At 38.0% G+C, this 17,613-nt stretch overlaps 1 protein-coding gene and 1 long non-coding RNA gene across 3 annotated transcripts; one reads left to right on the top strand and one right to left on the bottom strand.

Moving 5' to 3' along the window:
• Positions 1 to 370: 370 nt before the first annotated feature.
• On the bottom strand, positions 371 to 7,208 carry spag8 (sperm associated antigen 8). 2 transcript variants are annotated; one of them, XM_026212774.1, is made up of 7 exons: positions 7,099 to 7,208; positions 6,918 to 7,014; positions 6,595 to 6,754; positions 6,115 to 6,175; positions 5,122 to 5,236; positions 770 to 832; positions 371 to 685 (listed from the first exon to the last, which is right to left on the bottom strand). In XM_026212774.1, the coding sequence occupies exons 1-7, from the start codon at positions 7,149 to 7,151 to the stop codon at positions 566 to 568; spliced, it is 669 nt and encodes a 222-aa protein (XP_026068559.1). In that variant the 5' UTR covers positions 7,152 to 7,208; the 3' UTR covers positions 371 to 565. The 2 variants fall into 2 exon arrangements, with proteins under 2 accessions (XP_026068559.1, XP_026068560.1); XM_026212775.1 differs by having other exon boundaries at positions 6,115 to 6,160.
• Positions 7,209 to 13,197: 5,989 nt separating this feature from the next.
• LOC113050070 (uncharacterized) lies at positions 13,198 to 14,281 on the top strand. Its single transcript, XR_003276717.1, has 3 exons — positions 13,198 to 13,305; positions 13,656 to 13,749; positions 14,098 to 14,281. It is a non-coding gene; the product is annotated as an uncharacterized LOC113050070 (long non-coding RNA).
• The last annotated feature ends 3,332 nt before the right edge of the window (positions 14,282 to 17,613 follow it).

Below are 17,613 nucleotides of genomic sequence, written 5' to 3'. Positions count from 1 at the left end.
CGTTACATAAATAAAGGTGACTTGACTCTAAAATTACTTGTTGCCATAGTTACCCAACTATGGATAACTACTGTATACTATAGGGTAACTATAATGAGAGAAAACTAATTTTGTGTAAACAAAGGGAAAACACTGAATTAATGAAGTCTAAAATTACTTGTTGCCATAGTTACTCAACGTTAATCCCTGCTGAAAGCATGGAAGAGGAATGCAGTGACAGAGCAGCTCTGATTGACAGCACAGCTGTGTGAAAGTAAGCCATCCTGATCCAAAGAAACAGTGCATCAGCAAATGGTTAGAGCTCTCCTCCTTCAGAATGAAAAAGGCTGCCATCTGCAGCCAAAAACATAAAAATTTCTCCTTTGGCTGCAAAGACAAGTACATTTATTTTATTAGAGAATAATTAACTAGTCACTTGCTCTTCATTAAAACATTTGTGAAGTCAGGACGTCATACTTGGCATGGAAAATATTACACAACCTTATTGCTGGTTATAAACTCAGCAAAAATGATGACATAAAAGAGCATAGAAGAAATGATCAAATGTGGATATTTTTTACATTCGTCACAAAGTATCATTCTCTGATGGGTACAGCATTGTGTCGTCGAGCTGATCTCCGATTGGTGTACTAAAAGTGGCATTTCTTTTAAATGGTTGATCCTTAGTTTTAACTGCTGTCACACCCTGTAAAAGAAAACATTACTTATAAACCCACTCTAGTGCTGCAAAAATAAACATACTGACTGAAACTTCACAGAAGATGCTGACCTGAATCTTCTGATAGTTATCACTCCAAAATGTGATAGCTTGGTCAGCTGTGTAATCATGATCCTGAAAGAGACAAGCTGTTTAAAGCCGAAAGGCACACACATTTACATACACCAGTGCACACATATGTAAAAGTACAGTCACAGCAATACTATTACAGGTACCTCTCAATAAATTAGAATGTCGTTAAAAAGTTAATTTATTTCAGTAAGTCAACTCAAATTGTGAAACTATTAAATAAATTAAATACATGTATCCATTTAGCTGACGCTTCAATCCAAAGCTATTTACAGTGCCTTCAGGCTAACAGTTTTTACCTAACCTGTGTTTCCAGGGAATGAAACCCACAATCTTGTGCTCTACCATTTGATCCATGGGAACTAGTGTTGTCACGGTACCAAAATTTCAGTATTCAGTACCGATACCAGTGAAAATCCACGGTTCTCGGTACCAATTTCGGTACCAAAGCAAAACACAAAAATATGCTAATTAAAAAAAAAAAATAACTTTTTAGCACTAAAAATAAAACCAATGCCATTCTTTATACTTATTTACAAATGTGTTTAAAGTTTTTCTACAAGTTATATAATTATGAAAAACAGTAAACAAGATTCACCCAAGTTTAATGTGTCTTTTAATTTATGAAATATTGTGATTTATTTATTTAAAAAATAAAGTTTTATAAATGTTTTCAACAGTAGTAGCAGTATCACATACATTTTACTAAATAATATAGTAATATTTCTAGAACAATGCCTTTATGTAAAAATGAACTTTTAGGCCTAATGAATGCATTTTTGTCATTTTAACTGAACTTAAGACTGGTGGTGATGCTTAAGATATTTTGGGTCATTGAGGGTTTCTGTAAAAAAATAGTAATAGATCATATTAATTATTATTAAAAGCTAATACTACTACTAACTCTACTATCATACTAATGTATATAAAATGCACTATGATTTGATGAGCTGCTGGGTTCATGAATATTAATCTCGTTGTCTGCGTTCGGTCAAACTGATTTGCTGAAATCAAAACAGGGATGGTACTATTCAGCGCCAGCCAATGAAATTGCCATTTGCGCATTAGCCCACTACCGGAGAAACCGGTTTGTCTTCTGCTTGTTCGAAAATGAATATGAATATTCCTAAATGAACTCCATTATTTCGACAGGAGAAGGCAACAAAGAATAGTTTACATATAGTGTGTCGATTCAGCGTGGTAAGACTCTCGCTCTCTCTCTCTTTGCATGTGTGAGAAACAGCGCTATCAGTAAAGCGACGGTGAGTCGTGCGCCTTCACAAAGAGTTTACAGAGCATCAAATACAGGTTCGCTGTGTGTCCATTGAGATGAACTGAAAACTTCAGATCGCTTGATGGAGAGAGAACTCTGAAGTTCAGATGCTGAAATTAATGCAAGCATCATGCCCTTCAGTCTATGTAGTAAACAAACCCGCACGTCTCTGCCATTCATTAATTCACACAGAGACGCGCAGAACACAGATTCATATTTCAAAAAACTTTTGCGGCTTAACATTTACAGATACTGGTCCATATGGAGATTTGATTTGATTAATTTATGCTAACTTTAACAAATTCCATGACTGTCCATATTAAAATGTAAATTAAACTTTCATGACTGGATTTTGAGATTCCGTCCTCGTTTTCTGCTTCGCGGAAATCATAGCGCTATACCGGGTTTGAACAGGACCTCGGTACTACCGGTACTTAAAGAAACCTGGTACCGTCACATTTAATTTTAATTTTAATTAATTTTAGTACCGACTTGGTACCGAAGTACCGGGTCTTTTGACAACACTAATGGGAACACTAAATTAATTAATGAATACATTTATTAAATAAATTCAGTGCACACAGACTTTAGTAGTTTAAGTCTTTGGTTCTTTTAATTGTGATGATTTGGCTCACATTTAACAAAAACCCACCAATTCACTATCTAAACAAATTAGAATATGGTGACATGCCAATCAACTAATCAATTCAAAACACCTGCAAAGGTTTCCTGAGCCTTCAAAATGGTCTCTCTGGACTGCTGATCTGACAGTTGTCCAGAAGACAATCATTGGCATCCTTCACAAGGAGCCACAAACATTCAATGCCAAAGAAGCTGGCTGTTCTCAGAGTGCTGTATCCTGGATTGTCAAGCAAAATTGATTCAAGAATTTGAGTGAACGTCACAAGGAATGGACTGAGGCTGGAGTCAAGGCATCAAGAGCCACAACACACAGACGTGTCAAGTAATTTCGATACAGATGTCGTAATTCCTCTTGTTAAGCCACTAGTCTTACCTGGGCTAATGAGAAGAAGAACTGGACTGTTGCCCAGTGGTCCAAAGTCTTATTTTCAGATGAAAGTTTTGTATTTCACTTGGAAACCAAGGTCATAGAGTCTGGAGGAAGGGTGGAGAAGCTCATAGCCCAAGTTGCTCGAAGTCCAGTATTAAGTTTCCACGGTCTGTGACGATTTGGGGTGCAATGTCATCTGCTGTTGTTGGTCCTTTGTGTTTTTTGGAAACCAAAGTCACTGCACCTGTTTACCAAGGAATTTTGGAGCACTTCATGTTTCCTTCTGCTGACCAGAATTTGTAGATGCTGATTTCATTTTGCAGCAGGATTTTGCACCTGCCCACACTGCCAAAATGTCAAGCTGTCTAGTTTCTGTTTCCCTGGGTGTCCACTAGTGGGCTCACTTCCCCTTAGGCACTTCACCGTAGGCACTAGAATTCCACTAGGCTTGTCCCTTCATCACAGTAATTCCACTCCTGCTAATTGCACCAGGTTCTTTCACTTAATTGTCATTAGCATCCCTATATTTACCAGTCCTTTCCTGTTTTCTGTATGGAGTTCTTACCTTTCGTGATCCAAGTCTGCTCGTCCTCCGAGATTCCTCGTCTTCTGTTCCCTTTGCTGTTCCTTTCCTGTTTGTTTCATTTTGGATTGTTTTTCTGGTTTTGACCCGGCTTGTTGGATTATTATTTGGATTGCCCCTAAATAAACATACCTGCATTTGGATCTCTCTCTCCCTGTGTGTTACTGGGTCGCGATCGTTACACAAAAGCACCAAAAGTTGGTTAAATGACCATGGTGTTGGTGTGCTTGACTGGACAGCAAACTCACCAGACCTGAACCCCCATAGAGATTTTATGGGCTATTGTCAAGAGGAAAATGAGAAACTAGAGTCCAAACAATGCAGATGAGCAGAAGGCCGCTGTCAAAGAAACCTGTGCCCGGTTGCATGAAACTCCTTAAGCTAAGAAATCCCTTAGATATAAGGTTAAGGGGTTGGGTTGCAAGAAAAAAACCCTAAGGGTTTCCTTAAGGAACTTAAGGCTGTTATTAAGTTTTTCCCCTTAATTATCCAAGTGTTCCCTTAAGCGTTGCTACAAAGTCCTTAGTGACCATTTCACCTTAATAAATTTAAGGGACCAAAACAGCTCCCTTAAGTCAACTTAAACTCAAAATACGTTGGCTGATTTAGTGTTAAATGAAGAGGAGGAAATACCAAGGTGTGTTTTTAATGATCGTAATAATCCCTTGGAGACGATGAATGGTCAATGAAAGGCTGAAAAGTATTATTATTATTAAAACCACTTACGAAAACAATAAATGCCTTTTCATCCTCTGTCTAGGTTGGTTTAAGTTTTTGGTTTTCTGTTATGTTTGTACTCTCCATAGCAAAAATATATTAAGACAAGGGTTTGGCTTTATGGTTTGTTATGTTCTGTTTACTGTTAGAGGTAGTAACTATAGCAACCACTGCGATCTTTGCCGTATGTTGTCAGAAACTATTGTGAAACGCTTAGTATAAACACTTAGGTAAGGGTGACAGTTAAGAGGTTTCTCTTAATGAAACCCCTTACCTCAGGGATTTTTTCTCCCTCAGGGAAACCCACACTTAAGGAGTTTCATGCAACACATACCACTCAGCAGTGCCCAAAACGAATTACCTCCATGCCACGCTGAACTGAGGCAGTAATTAAAGCGAAAGGAGCACCTACCAAGTATTGAGTACATGTACAGTAAATGAACATCCTTTCCAGAAGGTCAACAATTCACTAAAAATGTTTTTTATTTTTATTGGTCTTATGAAGTATTCTGATTTGTTGAGATTGTGATTTGTTGGGGTTTTGTTAAATGTGATCTTAAATCATCATAATAAAACAAACCAACTTAAACTTAGACTTAAACTACTTCAGTCTGTGTGCACTGAATTTATTTAATACACAAGTTTCACAGTTTGAGTTGAATTATTGAAATAAATGAACTTTTTCCACAACATTCTAATTCATTGAGAAGCACCTGTATATTTAAAGGTAATGGTGAATAGAAACAGACCGTGGTCAGTGGTGCACGGACAGACTTAAAGCCCTCCACCTTGTAGTCTGCTTTGGTCACAGAGCACAACTCAGGGGCAAGAGGCTCTATGTTCATCTCTGCCTGTATCTGATCACTGTAAAATAGATAACATTAACAATGTTAAAAAACTGCATAGTTGGTTTGTATTTGTGATTCAATCAATGAGTTCTAATATACTTAGAGAGAGAGAGAGAGAGAGAGAGAGAGAGAGAGAGAGAGAGAGAGAGAGAGAGAGAGAGAGAGAGAGAAGGAGAGAGAGAGAGAGATCTGTTCATCTCAGTGTCAGTTGTTTAATAAAGCTCATATGCTTGAACATGGTTTTTAATATTGTACAATACACAGTCACTATGATGTCTAGAGATGATGAAGTGATGACTCATGACTAAGTGAAGCAGAAGGAGTCTCTCTAAATCAACAGATGGTGGAAACAAAACAGATTGAAATATATGTTTGCATGTCTGTCTAACATTTATTCACAGTGACAACAATCTGACAAATAGGAAGAGCCAACTCAGCCTTAATGTGAACTTGCCGTTTGATAAATTGATTACTTCTATAAAAGAGTATTAAGTCTTTTCATGCCCGCCTATACCAGTTCTATGGGTATGAGGTACTGTCTCACTTCAGAATTATATATATATTTTTTTGTTCTCTCTCTCTCTCTCTCTCTCTCTCTCCCTTTCAATTTAAAAGCAATATTGCAACCACTTGTCTGGGGTCTGAGACTTGTTGTCAAGGTTATGTTCAAAGTTCAATTACAATGTTGCATGATAAATAAAAAATAAAATTATTTAATTGAACTATGAATCTTACCATGACACAAACATTCTTACATCACCCCTCTCCCACTATTTCCTCTACTGACACATGAAATGAGAAATGTGGGAGGATCATAAAATGTAATTCGTGTTTTACACACAAAGAGGTCCTTAAACATTAAACTTTAAAGTAAATGTTTGTTTGTTTAGCTACCTTATTCTTTTGATGAGGTCATTTTCCAACAGTTCAGCCCGGTTTCCTAGAATGAAAACAACTGTGAAGTTTATTAATAAGATTTATGCAGCAGAAAACACAGAGGGCTTTCATTTGAAAGGACCTCTGTGGAGCACTATATAAGCTGAAGAATGAAAAGGAATTTGAATAATTAACAATAAGTCAAATTAATTAAAAAATGCAAAAGTCATTTTTAATCCCTAGGTCAGCTGACAGAACTGTCTGTCACTATTACGATTGGTTCAGTTCTGCATTTTTTATGCGTTACACTTGTGGATTATGCAGGTGTTTTAGGTAAAACCTACTGGCTGACATAAGCTGTCAAGAATGAATCACAGAAGCATCTGTTAAAACAGCTGGAAAAATCATAAACACAACATTCTGTATAGTTTTTTCAGCAAATGTTTATTTATGAATTTATACAATCCTTATTATAACACCTGTATAATTTTAACCTACCTTTTTGTCGCACACCAATGCTTTTAGGAGATTTGAAAGTAGCTTTGAATGTACTGATCCCCTGTACTCTAGCAGTGACGTCCATGCTAAGAATCCCTGTGTGTCCGTACTTATGAACGCATGATGTAGGCTTGGTCCTGTCTAGCAATGCAGTAGCCCTCTGAAACGCGTGAAAGAAAAAAAGAAAAGTGTAACGTCATTGTAAAGGTGAAGGTGAAGCGTTCATATTTTATCTACGTTACATATGTACCACCAAGATGACGAACAAAAAATTGCTAAGCCTCAGCCTGCAGGGTCATTTAAACATCCTGTGTGAAACATACCTCCTCAACCCAGTTTCCCAGTAAACACCTTCCAACCGCGTTATTTTCCTCATCCACCTCTGATGTCATTGTACTCACGTTCTCTTGCATTACGCCGCTGTTTGATAAGCAACAGCCCGGTTAGTCGGAGGCTTAAATAATTGCTATAATTTAATTGCACTTGATATGGTTTTGTTTATACCTCTCAACTCTGCACAGACCCTGAGAGCGCTGCTTGACTGTGCGTCTCACCATGGTAACATAAACAAACTAATTTTGCCATATCGATTTCCATTGGACAACTGAATAACTCTTTCTTTCTTTCTTTCTCTTTCTTTCTTTCTTTCTGTAACATTAAGATCACTTTACACAATCTTAAAAAAACTTATACTTTCAAACGATGCATGCATTTAATTGCATTAGTTTGTTACTTTATTAATTTTTAAAACGACGAAAACCTACTCTTGTCACACACACGCACGCACGCAAACACACTTTATGTATGTGTAATGTGTGTGCTTTGTGTGTAAAATAAATAAATAAATAAATAAACCCGGTTTTGTGTGTGTTTTTGTATAATTAAAATGTTAGTTGTAAAATTAGACAAGGGAGATATTTTTTTTCCAGAAAAATGTTTCACTAAAATTCATCACCTAGTAGCATAAACGAATGAATGAACGAACGAACGAACGAATGAATAGCAACAACTTGAAACAAAGTAGTTGCATTGGGACACCAACCATCGATCCTCATCTATGCACAATAATATGCCTGTCTGTAGTCTACATACTACATCTGTATGAGACATGAAATCATAGGCGTATGGTGGATCAGTTTGCACATCACTCAGTGGGATGTCACAGGCATTTCCCTAAAAGCTGGATAGGACTTGCATTCAGGAATCTGGAAAACATTTGGAGAAAGTTGAACTGGTGCATTCAGTTAAGTCACTTCCAGACAGTAACTTAATGTTCACTGTGCTGAATGTATTAGTACTTTCTCTGAACTCATCCCCAAAACCACAAGACAGTGGGCTCCAGACTGTTGAACTGAGGTTAGAATAGTGACCTAAGTCTCATGCTTACTGAAGAAATACATAGACAGACAGAGAGAAAAGAAAACACAACACAGAATCTATAAAATTCAGACCAATTAAGCCTCTTTTTATGTTTATATGTAGGTTTCACGTAAATCAGTACATCATTCTAAACTTTCAAAGACCAAAATGAAAATCTAATGTAAACTTGAAAACAAACATACAGGTTTTTTTTTTTTTTTCAGTAAATTTAACTGTTAAGATAAAATATAATTGGAAGATTTTCATTAATATATATATATATATATATATATATATATATATTAATGAAATAATTAGTATCAATAAATAGAAGAAGGCTTTAAAATGTATCTGCGTTGTTAATCTTTTTGATCTTTTATTTAAAAAAAAAAAAAGCACAAAAATGTACTACTTTCATTAGATAATAAGAATTTAAAATGGGGGGAAATGTCATTATGAAATAAAAAAAAAATTATCTAATACACATTGGCCACAATTAATGGCCCCCTTTTATTCAGTACTTTTTGAAACCTCCATTTGCCAGTTTAACAGGTCTGAATCTTCTTCTATAATGCCTGATGAGGTTAGAGAACACCTCACAAGGGATCAGAGACCATTCCTTGATCCAGAATCTCTCCAGACTCTTTAGATTCCCATCTCCATGTTGGTGCTTCTTCTCTTCAGTTCACTCCTCTCATTTTCCATATGGTTCAGGTCAGAGGACTGGAATGGCCATAGCAGAAGCTTGGTTTTGAGCTCAGTGCTCCATTTCTGTGTTGTTTTTAGGTTTGTATTTAGGTTATTGTACAATTGGAAGATCCAAACATGGCCCATTATAAGATTTATAACAGAGTCAGTCACTTACTGATTTTTTATCTGTTGGTATATTTGATAGAATCAAATATGTCATGTATTTAAACAAGATGTCCAGGACTTCCAGTGGAAACATAAGCCCACGACATCAAAAATACACCAGTATATTTCATTGTACACATGGGGTACTTCTTCATCTCTGTGTTCACCAAACCCATCTTGAGTGTTTGCTGCTAAAAAGCTCATTTTTAGTTTCATCTGACCATAGAAGCCAGTCCAATTTGAAGTTCCAGTCATGTCTGATAACTGAATATGCTTTAGTTTGTTTTGGAAGAGGTAGGATAATTTTTCTTGAAATCCTCCTAAACAACATGTGGTGATGTAGGTGCTTTTTTTTTTTTTTTTTTTTTTTTTAAAGGTTTTCTGAATCTTAGACTCAAGTATTCTCTGCAGTTCTCCAGATGTGATCCTTGGAGAGTCTTTAGCCACTCAAACTCTCCTTCTCACCATGCATTAGGACGATATCGACACACGTCCTCTTTCAGGCAGATTCGTAACATTTTCTGTTGGTTGGAAATTATTAATTATTGTCGTGATGGTGGAAATGGGAATTTCACTGCTCTAGCTCTTTTCTTAAAGCCACTTCACCAATTTGTAAAGCTCAATTATCTTTTGCTGCACATCAGAAATATATTCTTTGGTTTTTCTCATTGTGATGGATGATTAAGGGAATTTGGGCTTTGTTTTCCATCCTCTTTGTATTTCCGTGAAACAGGTAGCCATGGCTGGATAATTTCATGTTTATAATCACGCTGGAGTGCTCAAAATTGTGAATATGAATGGAAATATACTTCAGAGATATTTTACTCATAAGAATTTCTAGAGGGTGGTGGTGGTGGGGGGGGGGGATGTGGTCAATAATTGTGTCCAACAAGTATTTGAGAAAAACATTTGTTAGAAGTAGCTTAGAAGTACTAATTTTTCTTTTTCATACTAGGCATTTCTAGGAGAAATCTATTGTGAAGCGTTGGATAATGTATTGTTATGAGAGACATGTAAACTAGCTTTAAGGGTCTTCTGTGTGACTTTATCAAACTTGGTGTTGTCAATTTTTTTCAAAATCTCTCCTAACAAACACCTACTATACTCTACAAGCCATGTTCTCTAGAACTTTCAAGACATCACTACTTCTGGACCACTGTGCAGCTTCAAAATGTTGACTCTCCCAGTGACAAGGTTCTCTCAAAGCACAACGCCATTACTATTTGACCTAGCAAGACTTTCTCAAACTGCACCATTTCTAACACTCACTGCTCCAGGAGCTTAAGACAACATTTCCCCACCCAGAATTCACAGTGAATTCTACAGTATGTGTGGTCATTCAAACCGCCAGGTCTGATCTGGGATCAGATTTAGCCAACTTTAATTAATTCTTCCTTTGCTTTATTGACAAATAGGTCCGAAGCTGATTGAGTCTCATCATCTGACCCCTCCTCTTGTCCTGTTATATGCTCTGTGGTTTTGCACTGTGTCAGACATTGAGAGGTACAATGATGCACACATACACACATAAATTGACCACTTACAGAAGGTTAAATTTTTTAATAGTTAAAGAGTTTAGTCAGTCTTACATTTACATTTACCAGATGCTTTTATCCGAAGCTATTTACAAATGAGGACAACAGAAGCAATCAAAACCAAAAGAAGAGTAATAATATGTACATTAAGTGCTGTAACAAGTCTCGGTTTGTCTAATGCATTATATGAAACAAGGTTTTTTTTTTTTATCATACATAAACAGAAAATAAGTAGATACAATAGAAAAATTATAGAGAATGTTAGTGTTAAGAGCATAATAATAAAAAAATTGAAAGAATAGAAAAAGAATAGAGAATGATAGCGTTATAAGGTTTCTTTTTTTTTTTATAAATAAAAATACAGAATGCTATAGTGTTAGTGGTATCTACGCTAATATTAGTCTGTTTCGCTCTTATTCTGAGGTCACCATAGCCACCAGATCCAGTCTGTATCCAGATCAGAGGGGCACTGGATCAGCACCTAGAGAGGACCTCTACAGCCCTGAAAGACAGCAGAGACCAGGAAAACTATTCCCCTATAAAGATCTTGTCTCAGATGACCACCGGGACAAGACCACAGGAAACCGATGATTCTTCTGCAGAATCAGACTTTGCTACAGCCTGGAATGGGCTAGTTGCATATCTCCGTCATCTTGGATTTCCGGTCTAGCGAGTGTGTGCATAGATACTTCTGGTTTTGCGGGTCGTGTTATTTACTAAAGAAAATGGTGTTTTACACAAGGTGTTTGCAAGATCTGCCAAATATTACTATTAATGATGTCCACCGCATCATTCAAGCCTCCTCTTCTGCACCAAGAAGTAAGCGTGAGAAGGGGTTTAAAATGTATGTATCCAGTTACATCGATAACTACGAAGGTACATGTAAGTGAACACTGCAGAAATAAAACTGGTAAATAGTTATAGCCAAGCTAACTGCAACAGCCAGTTATACAGATATCTGAATAAAGTCTAAATAACTAGCTAGGTAATTTCACTAATTACACAGTGTTTTAGTCTGAATGTGCTAACGATGTCATGACATTGTTCTTAGTATCAAACAAAGATCACACAGGAAGAGTGAGCGTCAGGGCTACTTGCTACAGATCTATGAAGAAAAATGAGAAACCACACAATTTTAGAGTCAGTTAAATATCTCAGCTGTGTTCTGGGGTTTTTATGAGCCTTATCCTAGATTCTTTATAGCTATATATTCTTGTTAAGGAACCTGTTCATACACTGGAAATCTAAATCAACTAGCTTGATGATGGTAATGTTAGCTCCTGAAACATGTTTCTAACATAAGCAAGCAAGATTTATAGGTTTATTGGTTTCATTTAACTGTAGCACTAAAATCTCTGACAGTGCAACTTTGCCAGAATTCAAAATATTTATTTAGCTCTCATGGAAACCCCGAACGTGGTTTTTACGGCTAATGTTCTCTGTTCAGAGAAGTTTGTTCAGCCTGAACCTGTTCAGTGTTCAGTGTTCATTGTTTTACAAACTTTTTAAAATATTTGCCTGGTTTCACAGAAAAGACTTAAGCCTATTCCCAGACTAAAATTCATGTTTCATCTGTCTTAACTCAAAGCAATTTGCAGACATATCTTAAAATATGATATGTCTGCATATCATATTATTGTTATTATTGTTGTTATATGTTTTTGTTGATATAAAATATGATATGTCCCCCCCATCCCCCCCCCCCCCCCCCCAAGGCACGTTTATAAAAGCTACTTAATTTTTTTAATTTAATAGAGGTTTAGACCTGGCTTAATCTAAGCCCTGTCTGTGAATTTAGGCAACTAAGCAAGAGCAAGATGAGACCGTGACTACTTCGACAAGGCTCAGTCTGCTTTCATGACCATTTAACACATTCTGATTGAATTTTGATTCCTTAAAATGTAATTAATTGCTGCTTCAATCGCTTTTTTATATATATTTATAAATCCTTTCTTCACAGGAGCACACTTTACAAAGCAGTGCAAGGAGATTTGCCTGATCAAGACGTGCTTAAAGTTTCAGAATTTTACAAGGACTTTTCAACAGACATTGCACCACTCATTACTACATTGTCTATAAATGCTGACGTCGCACTAGTTGATTCTGCTCTTGGAAAAGTCCAAGAAGGCAGCCCCATCTCCTTTCACCATCCAGTGCCAGTGAGCCGGACAGTAATTTACCACCCAGATTCCCCTCTTCCACCACTCCTACCTTTAGATGGTTACAGGCTTGAGCCCACCAGCTGCCAGTTTGTTTGCAGTCACCAACAGCAACTACATCTGCAGTCACTGGAGACTACGTTGGACATGGCCAGGAGAATAGAAGCTGCCACAAGGAAACAGAGTGACTCTGTGGAGTGGTACAGAGTTAGAAAGCCACGGATCATGCTTCGCGCTTCAGGGCGGTGTGCCATGTCCGCGGCCAGAGATCCTCAGAACACCTTGCTGAACGAATTCGGAGTGGAACAGCACAAACAGCAGCAATGAAAAGGGGCCTAGCACTGGAGCCTGTAGCAATTCAGGAGTATTGCAGAACAAAAAACACAAATTTCTGGTCTTGTGGGTTTGTCATCCACCCAAATGTCCCCTGGTTAGGGTCATCACCTGATGGTGTCATTTTTGACCTAACTGAAAGACCACCATTTGTCCTGCTTGAAATAAAGTGCCCAAACGCAAAAAGCTATGTTGATTGCAGCTATTTAAAGTTACACAGTGGTACCATGCAACTAAAATCACAGCACAGCTACTACTGGCAGGTCCAAGGCCAGCACTTGATTACTGGAATGGTGTGTCCAACCCCAATCAAACAACTAAAGCAGCTAATTAAGGTGTTCACAGTTACTTGAAATTTAAAGGCAGGTGTGTTTGATTTGGGTTGGAGCTGAATTCTGCAGGAAAGTACCTCCAGGAGCAGGGCCAAACACTACTGCTTCCTTTTAAGGAAGCTGAATGTAAAATAAAAGGTAATATGAGGGTTTAAAGGACAAGTTGGCAATTTTCAAACAGCTCTATTTTGTTAGAATTTTCATTTACATACTGTTAAATCTCTGTTCTAGTTAGCTGCAGAAGACACCCCATTTATTACCCCATTCATTCTAGCAATACAAAGCTGATTTAAAATGAGCATACGTATCTTTTCAACACTAGCATTACCTTTTCTTGTGACATTCAGCATTTAACTGACCATGACTTCACCAGCGGTCCATTCTGGTAGTTGACCAGAAAGCAAGCTACACTAAACAGCTGGTCAATGCTGCCACATATTGACAATGGTATGGGTTTGTCAAAAAGTTTGTTCTCCTTTACCCTCCAGATGCATCTCTCAACATGTACTCGCAGCCGGGCAATGGATTGGGTCTGTTGGACATCCTGTCTGGACATCTGGGAATTCTTTGACCGATAAGCAGGTCAGTAAACCTTGCAAGGAACGAGATCATCTACCAAAAAGCCTGTGTCAACCATAATGGCCATGTCTGGTGTGAGGCATTTAATAATAATAAAAAAGTTTGAAAATCTCCCGGTCACTCATAGAGCCTGCATACAGCACTGAAACAAAGGTAATGGCACCATGTGGTGCAATGCCAATCCTTCAATGTACTGTGTGATTTGTAATTCGAAAACACCTCACTCTAAAGTAGTAGAGAGGAGGGTGTTTGGCAGTATAATTCAGTGCAGTCCAGCACCACTTGAGTGTCAGGGAAGTCTGCAAACTCTGGTGGTAAGAGAGCTCTGATGACTTCTTTTGGTATCCACAGGCGAATTGAATCAAGTAGATTGTACAGAAAGTGTGTCCAAGTCACAATGATTCGGCTAGCTGTGGTGCGATGAACACCAAAGCGCTCTGCTAGATTCCTGAGAGGCAGACCCACAGACAAGTGCATCAGAAAAAGCAGCAGCTCATCTAACGGTGCAAGTTTCTGTGAAAAATTAATAAAGAGAGTTTAGATACAGATTCATTTGTGATTGCACTGTACCACTAAACCTTATTGTAGATTATTTACTATTTACTTACATACCATTGTTTTGGTTTGGGTCAGCTCATCGAAGCTGTCAGAGGCAGCCTTTGCCCTGGTGATTCGCACCATCCTACTTTTTGCAGCAGGCTCCACCAATTTCCAAAAGGCCAAGAAATGCTTGTAAGAAGCAAACCTAAGAAGTGAAGTGACATTCAGCCAAGTATGGTGACCCATACTCAGAATTTGTGCTCTGCATTTAACCCAGCCGAAATGCACACACACAGAGCAGTGAACACACACACACTGTGAGCACACACCAGGAGCAGTGGGCAGCCATTTATGCTGCGGTGCCGGGGAGCAGTTGGGGGTTCGATGCCTTGCTCAAGGGCACCTAAGCCGTGGTATTGAAGGTGGAGAGAGAGCTGTACATGCACTCCCCCCACCCACAATTCCGTCCAGCCCGAGACTAGAACTCACAACCCTTCAATTGGGAGTCCAACCCTCTAACCATTAGGCCACGACTAATGATTATTAGATAATATTATTATAAGACAAGGTTAATTATCATTCAAATAATGACATGTATATTCCTTCCATTCTATTGAGATAACTGTTTTTTTATTAGTGTGCATGTTTGTGACAGGATTGTGTGAGTAAGAGACAGTGAGTGTGTGTGCGTGCAGAGAGCGAGTGTGTGTACAAGGCGGTTGTTTCTGTGACAGAGTGTGTGTGTGTCCGTGTGCACGTGCAGAGAGAGAGAGTGTGTATGAGAGGATTGTTTGTAACGGTGTGTGTGTGTGTCCACGTGCGCGAGCAGAGAGAGTGTGTATGAGAGGATTGTTTGTAACAGTGTGTGTGTGTGTGTCCACTTGCGTGAGCAGAGAGAGAATGTGTATTAGAGGATTGTTTGTAACTGAGTGTGTGTGTGTGTCCACGTGCGATAGCAGAGAGAGAGTGTGTATTAGAGGATTGTTTGCGTGCAAAAAGAGACTTGGGGTCTATCTCTCACACACATTTTAATAGAACATAAGAGCTATAAACGCAGACTCACGGTAATAGATAAAAAGGACAATATATAGAGAAAACATGTGAATGTTATGCTATTCTAACAACATTACCATCCTGGTGTAAAAACGAATATTGTCATCTGATCCAGCGATGCGGTGTAAACCAAAACGGGACTGTAACTGTACAGTTTCCAACTGATATTGTAGATCTTCCAATTTCCTCTTCAATTCGTCATAACTCATTGCCATTTCATCTGCCATTATACTGATGTTGCTGGAGTGACAGGGTAGTCATGATCAGGTGCCGTTTGTGGTTCACTCATCTCAGATTCAGGCGGAGACGTCTTTTCTGGGACGGAGCATCTTGGTCGACGATCCCAAACATTCTCTCTCAGTGTGGGAAGAGTATAGTGGTTCCACGCAAAAAGAGAGGGAATAACTCCCTTTTTACATTTTCTCAGTCCCCCAGGCGTCAAAACAAAATTAGCTCTAAGGAAATGAACACTACACACTCTAGTAGTTTTTGTAGGAATGAAGTGATCCCTACGGATTTTTCTTTAACCACTGAGCACGAACTTCAGCGTCAACACTGAAAGAATGAAAGCTTATCGCGTTGTTGTACCGAGACTAATTAGTGCACTGAGGTACACAGCAATGTAGGGAAGATGTTCTCTCCTGTCGCTGATAAACGACTTTATTCTTTTTTTTATTTTAAACATGCTTATTTTTGCTAACGAAGACACAGATCTTCACTTCTTCCCTCACAGTTCTATACGACCGGAAGTAAGTATACACACATTTGCTTCCCGGAAGTTAAAGGGCGCCATCTTGTGCAACAAGCCCATTGAACTGCTGGTGTTGTCTGGCCACAATCTTTTTTGTTTAAAGTGCTATGTAAATAAAGGTGACTTGTCTTGACTTAGAACATTCATTGTTTCGTTTTTTTTTTTTTTTTTTATAAGAAAATGAAGCAAGTAGTAGAATACAAATAGAATAGATAAGATAGAATAGAGAATGCTAGTGTTAGAGGATCAAGTGTAGATGAAAGAGATGTGTTTTTAGTCGTTTCTTGAAGATGGCTAAGGACTTAGCTGCTCAGATTGAATTAGGCAGATCATTCCACCAGGAGGGAACAATTAAGGTAAAAGTATGTGAAGGTGATTTTTTTTTTTTTTTGCAGTTTTGAGATGGTTCTAAAATGCACCATTCACTTGCAGAAGCCCCTGGAGGGCACTAAAGTCTGAAGTAGTGAATTTAGGTAAAGGTATTTCATAGGCAAACATCAATGCCTTAAATTTTATGCAAGCAGCTAATAGTAGCCAGTTTAAACTGAAGAATGGAGGTGTGACATACAATTTTTGGCTTTTTAAAGATTAATCTTGTGGCCGCATTCTGGATTAGTTTTATAGGTTTGATACAACTGACTGGAAGACCTCCCAAGAGAGCACTGCAATAGTCCAGCCTGGAGAAAACAATAGCCTGAACAAGGAGCTGTGAAGAATGTTCTGAAATAAAGATTTTCTTAAAGTTGTATAAAGCAACCTACAGGACTTTGCCATTTTAACAGTGTGATTTGAGAAATTAAGCTGAACATCAATCACAACTCCAAGGTTATTGGCTGTCCTTGAAGGAGTTATGGTTGAGAAATTGTAATGAAGTGATGGACTTGCTGAAAACACAGGCAATTCTGTCTTGGCAAGGTTGAGCTGCAGGTGATGGTACTTCACCTGTTAAGAAATGTCTGTCAGATATGCTGAGATGCTAGCAGCTATTATTGGATCATCAGGATGGAATGAAAGGTAGAGTTAAAAGTAGTCAATCACTTTCTCATAAAGAATGTGGAAGAGAATTCCAGAGATAAGGAGCAGGTACAAGGGAAACAGATAAAGAAGATTCCACTTTGGGGTGTAAATATAAAGCAAGTCAGAGAAAAAAAACAATACCCTCAGCAAACTAGACATCAGGGCCCAGGTCTCTGCCGAGTTTAGGGCTTGTGGCTTTAAAGATTTGATTAATATGAAATTAAAACGTTAGGTTTTAACTAAACCATACAATTTGTGAAATAATAATATTACATTTGCATATTTAACAAATAAGGGCATTTTGCAAGTTGGTCCAAAGTATCTTTTTTTCAGTGTAGTTAGGATAGCAAAATTACGGTGCCCGTAAAACGCCTTGTTCGGTTTAGTTTTGTCACGGTCACGAAATAATAACTCATGGGAACATGATGATATGTCGTGGCCATGAGATATTTATTTGTGGGAACGTCATATTATGTTGTGGCCTTATGTTGTGGTTACTTAATTCA

This window comes from Carassius auratus, chromosome 30 (genome assembly GCF_003368295.1).
Source record: "Carassius auratus strain Wakin chromosome 30, ASM336829v1, whole genome shotgun sequence".
NCBI classification, from domain to species: domain Eukaryota; kingdom Metazoa; phylum Chordata; class Actinopteri; order Cypriniformes; family Cyprinidae; genus Carassius; species Carassius auratus.
Note: the sequence above shows the minus strand (reverse complement) of the source record. Positions and strands in the feature narration are given on the sequence as shown.

Coding starts and splice junctions, on each gene's coding strand:
- spag8 (XM_026212774.1), bottom strand. CDS start 7,151: ATGGTGAGACGCACAGTCAAGCAGCGCTCTCAGGGTCTGTGCAGAGTT. Junction 833..5,121: donor TCCGTGCACCACTGACCACG/GTCTGTTTCTAT, acceptor TGTCTCTTTCAG/GATCATGATTACACAGCTGA. Junction 686..769: donor ATAACTATCAGAAGATTCAG/GTCAGCATCTTC, acceptor TTTCTTTTACAG/GGTGTGACAGCAGTTAAAAC.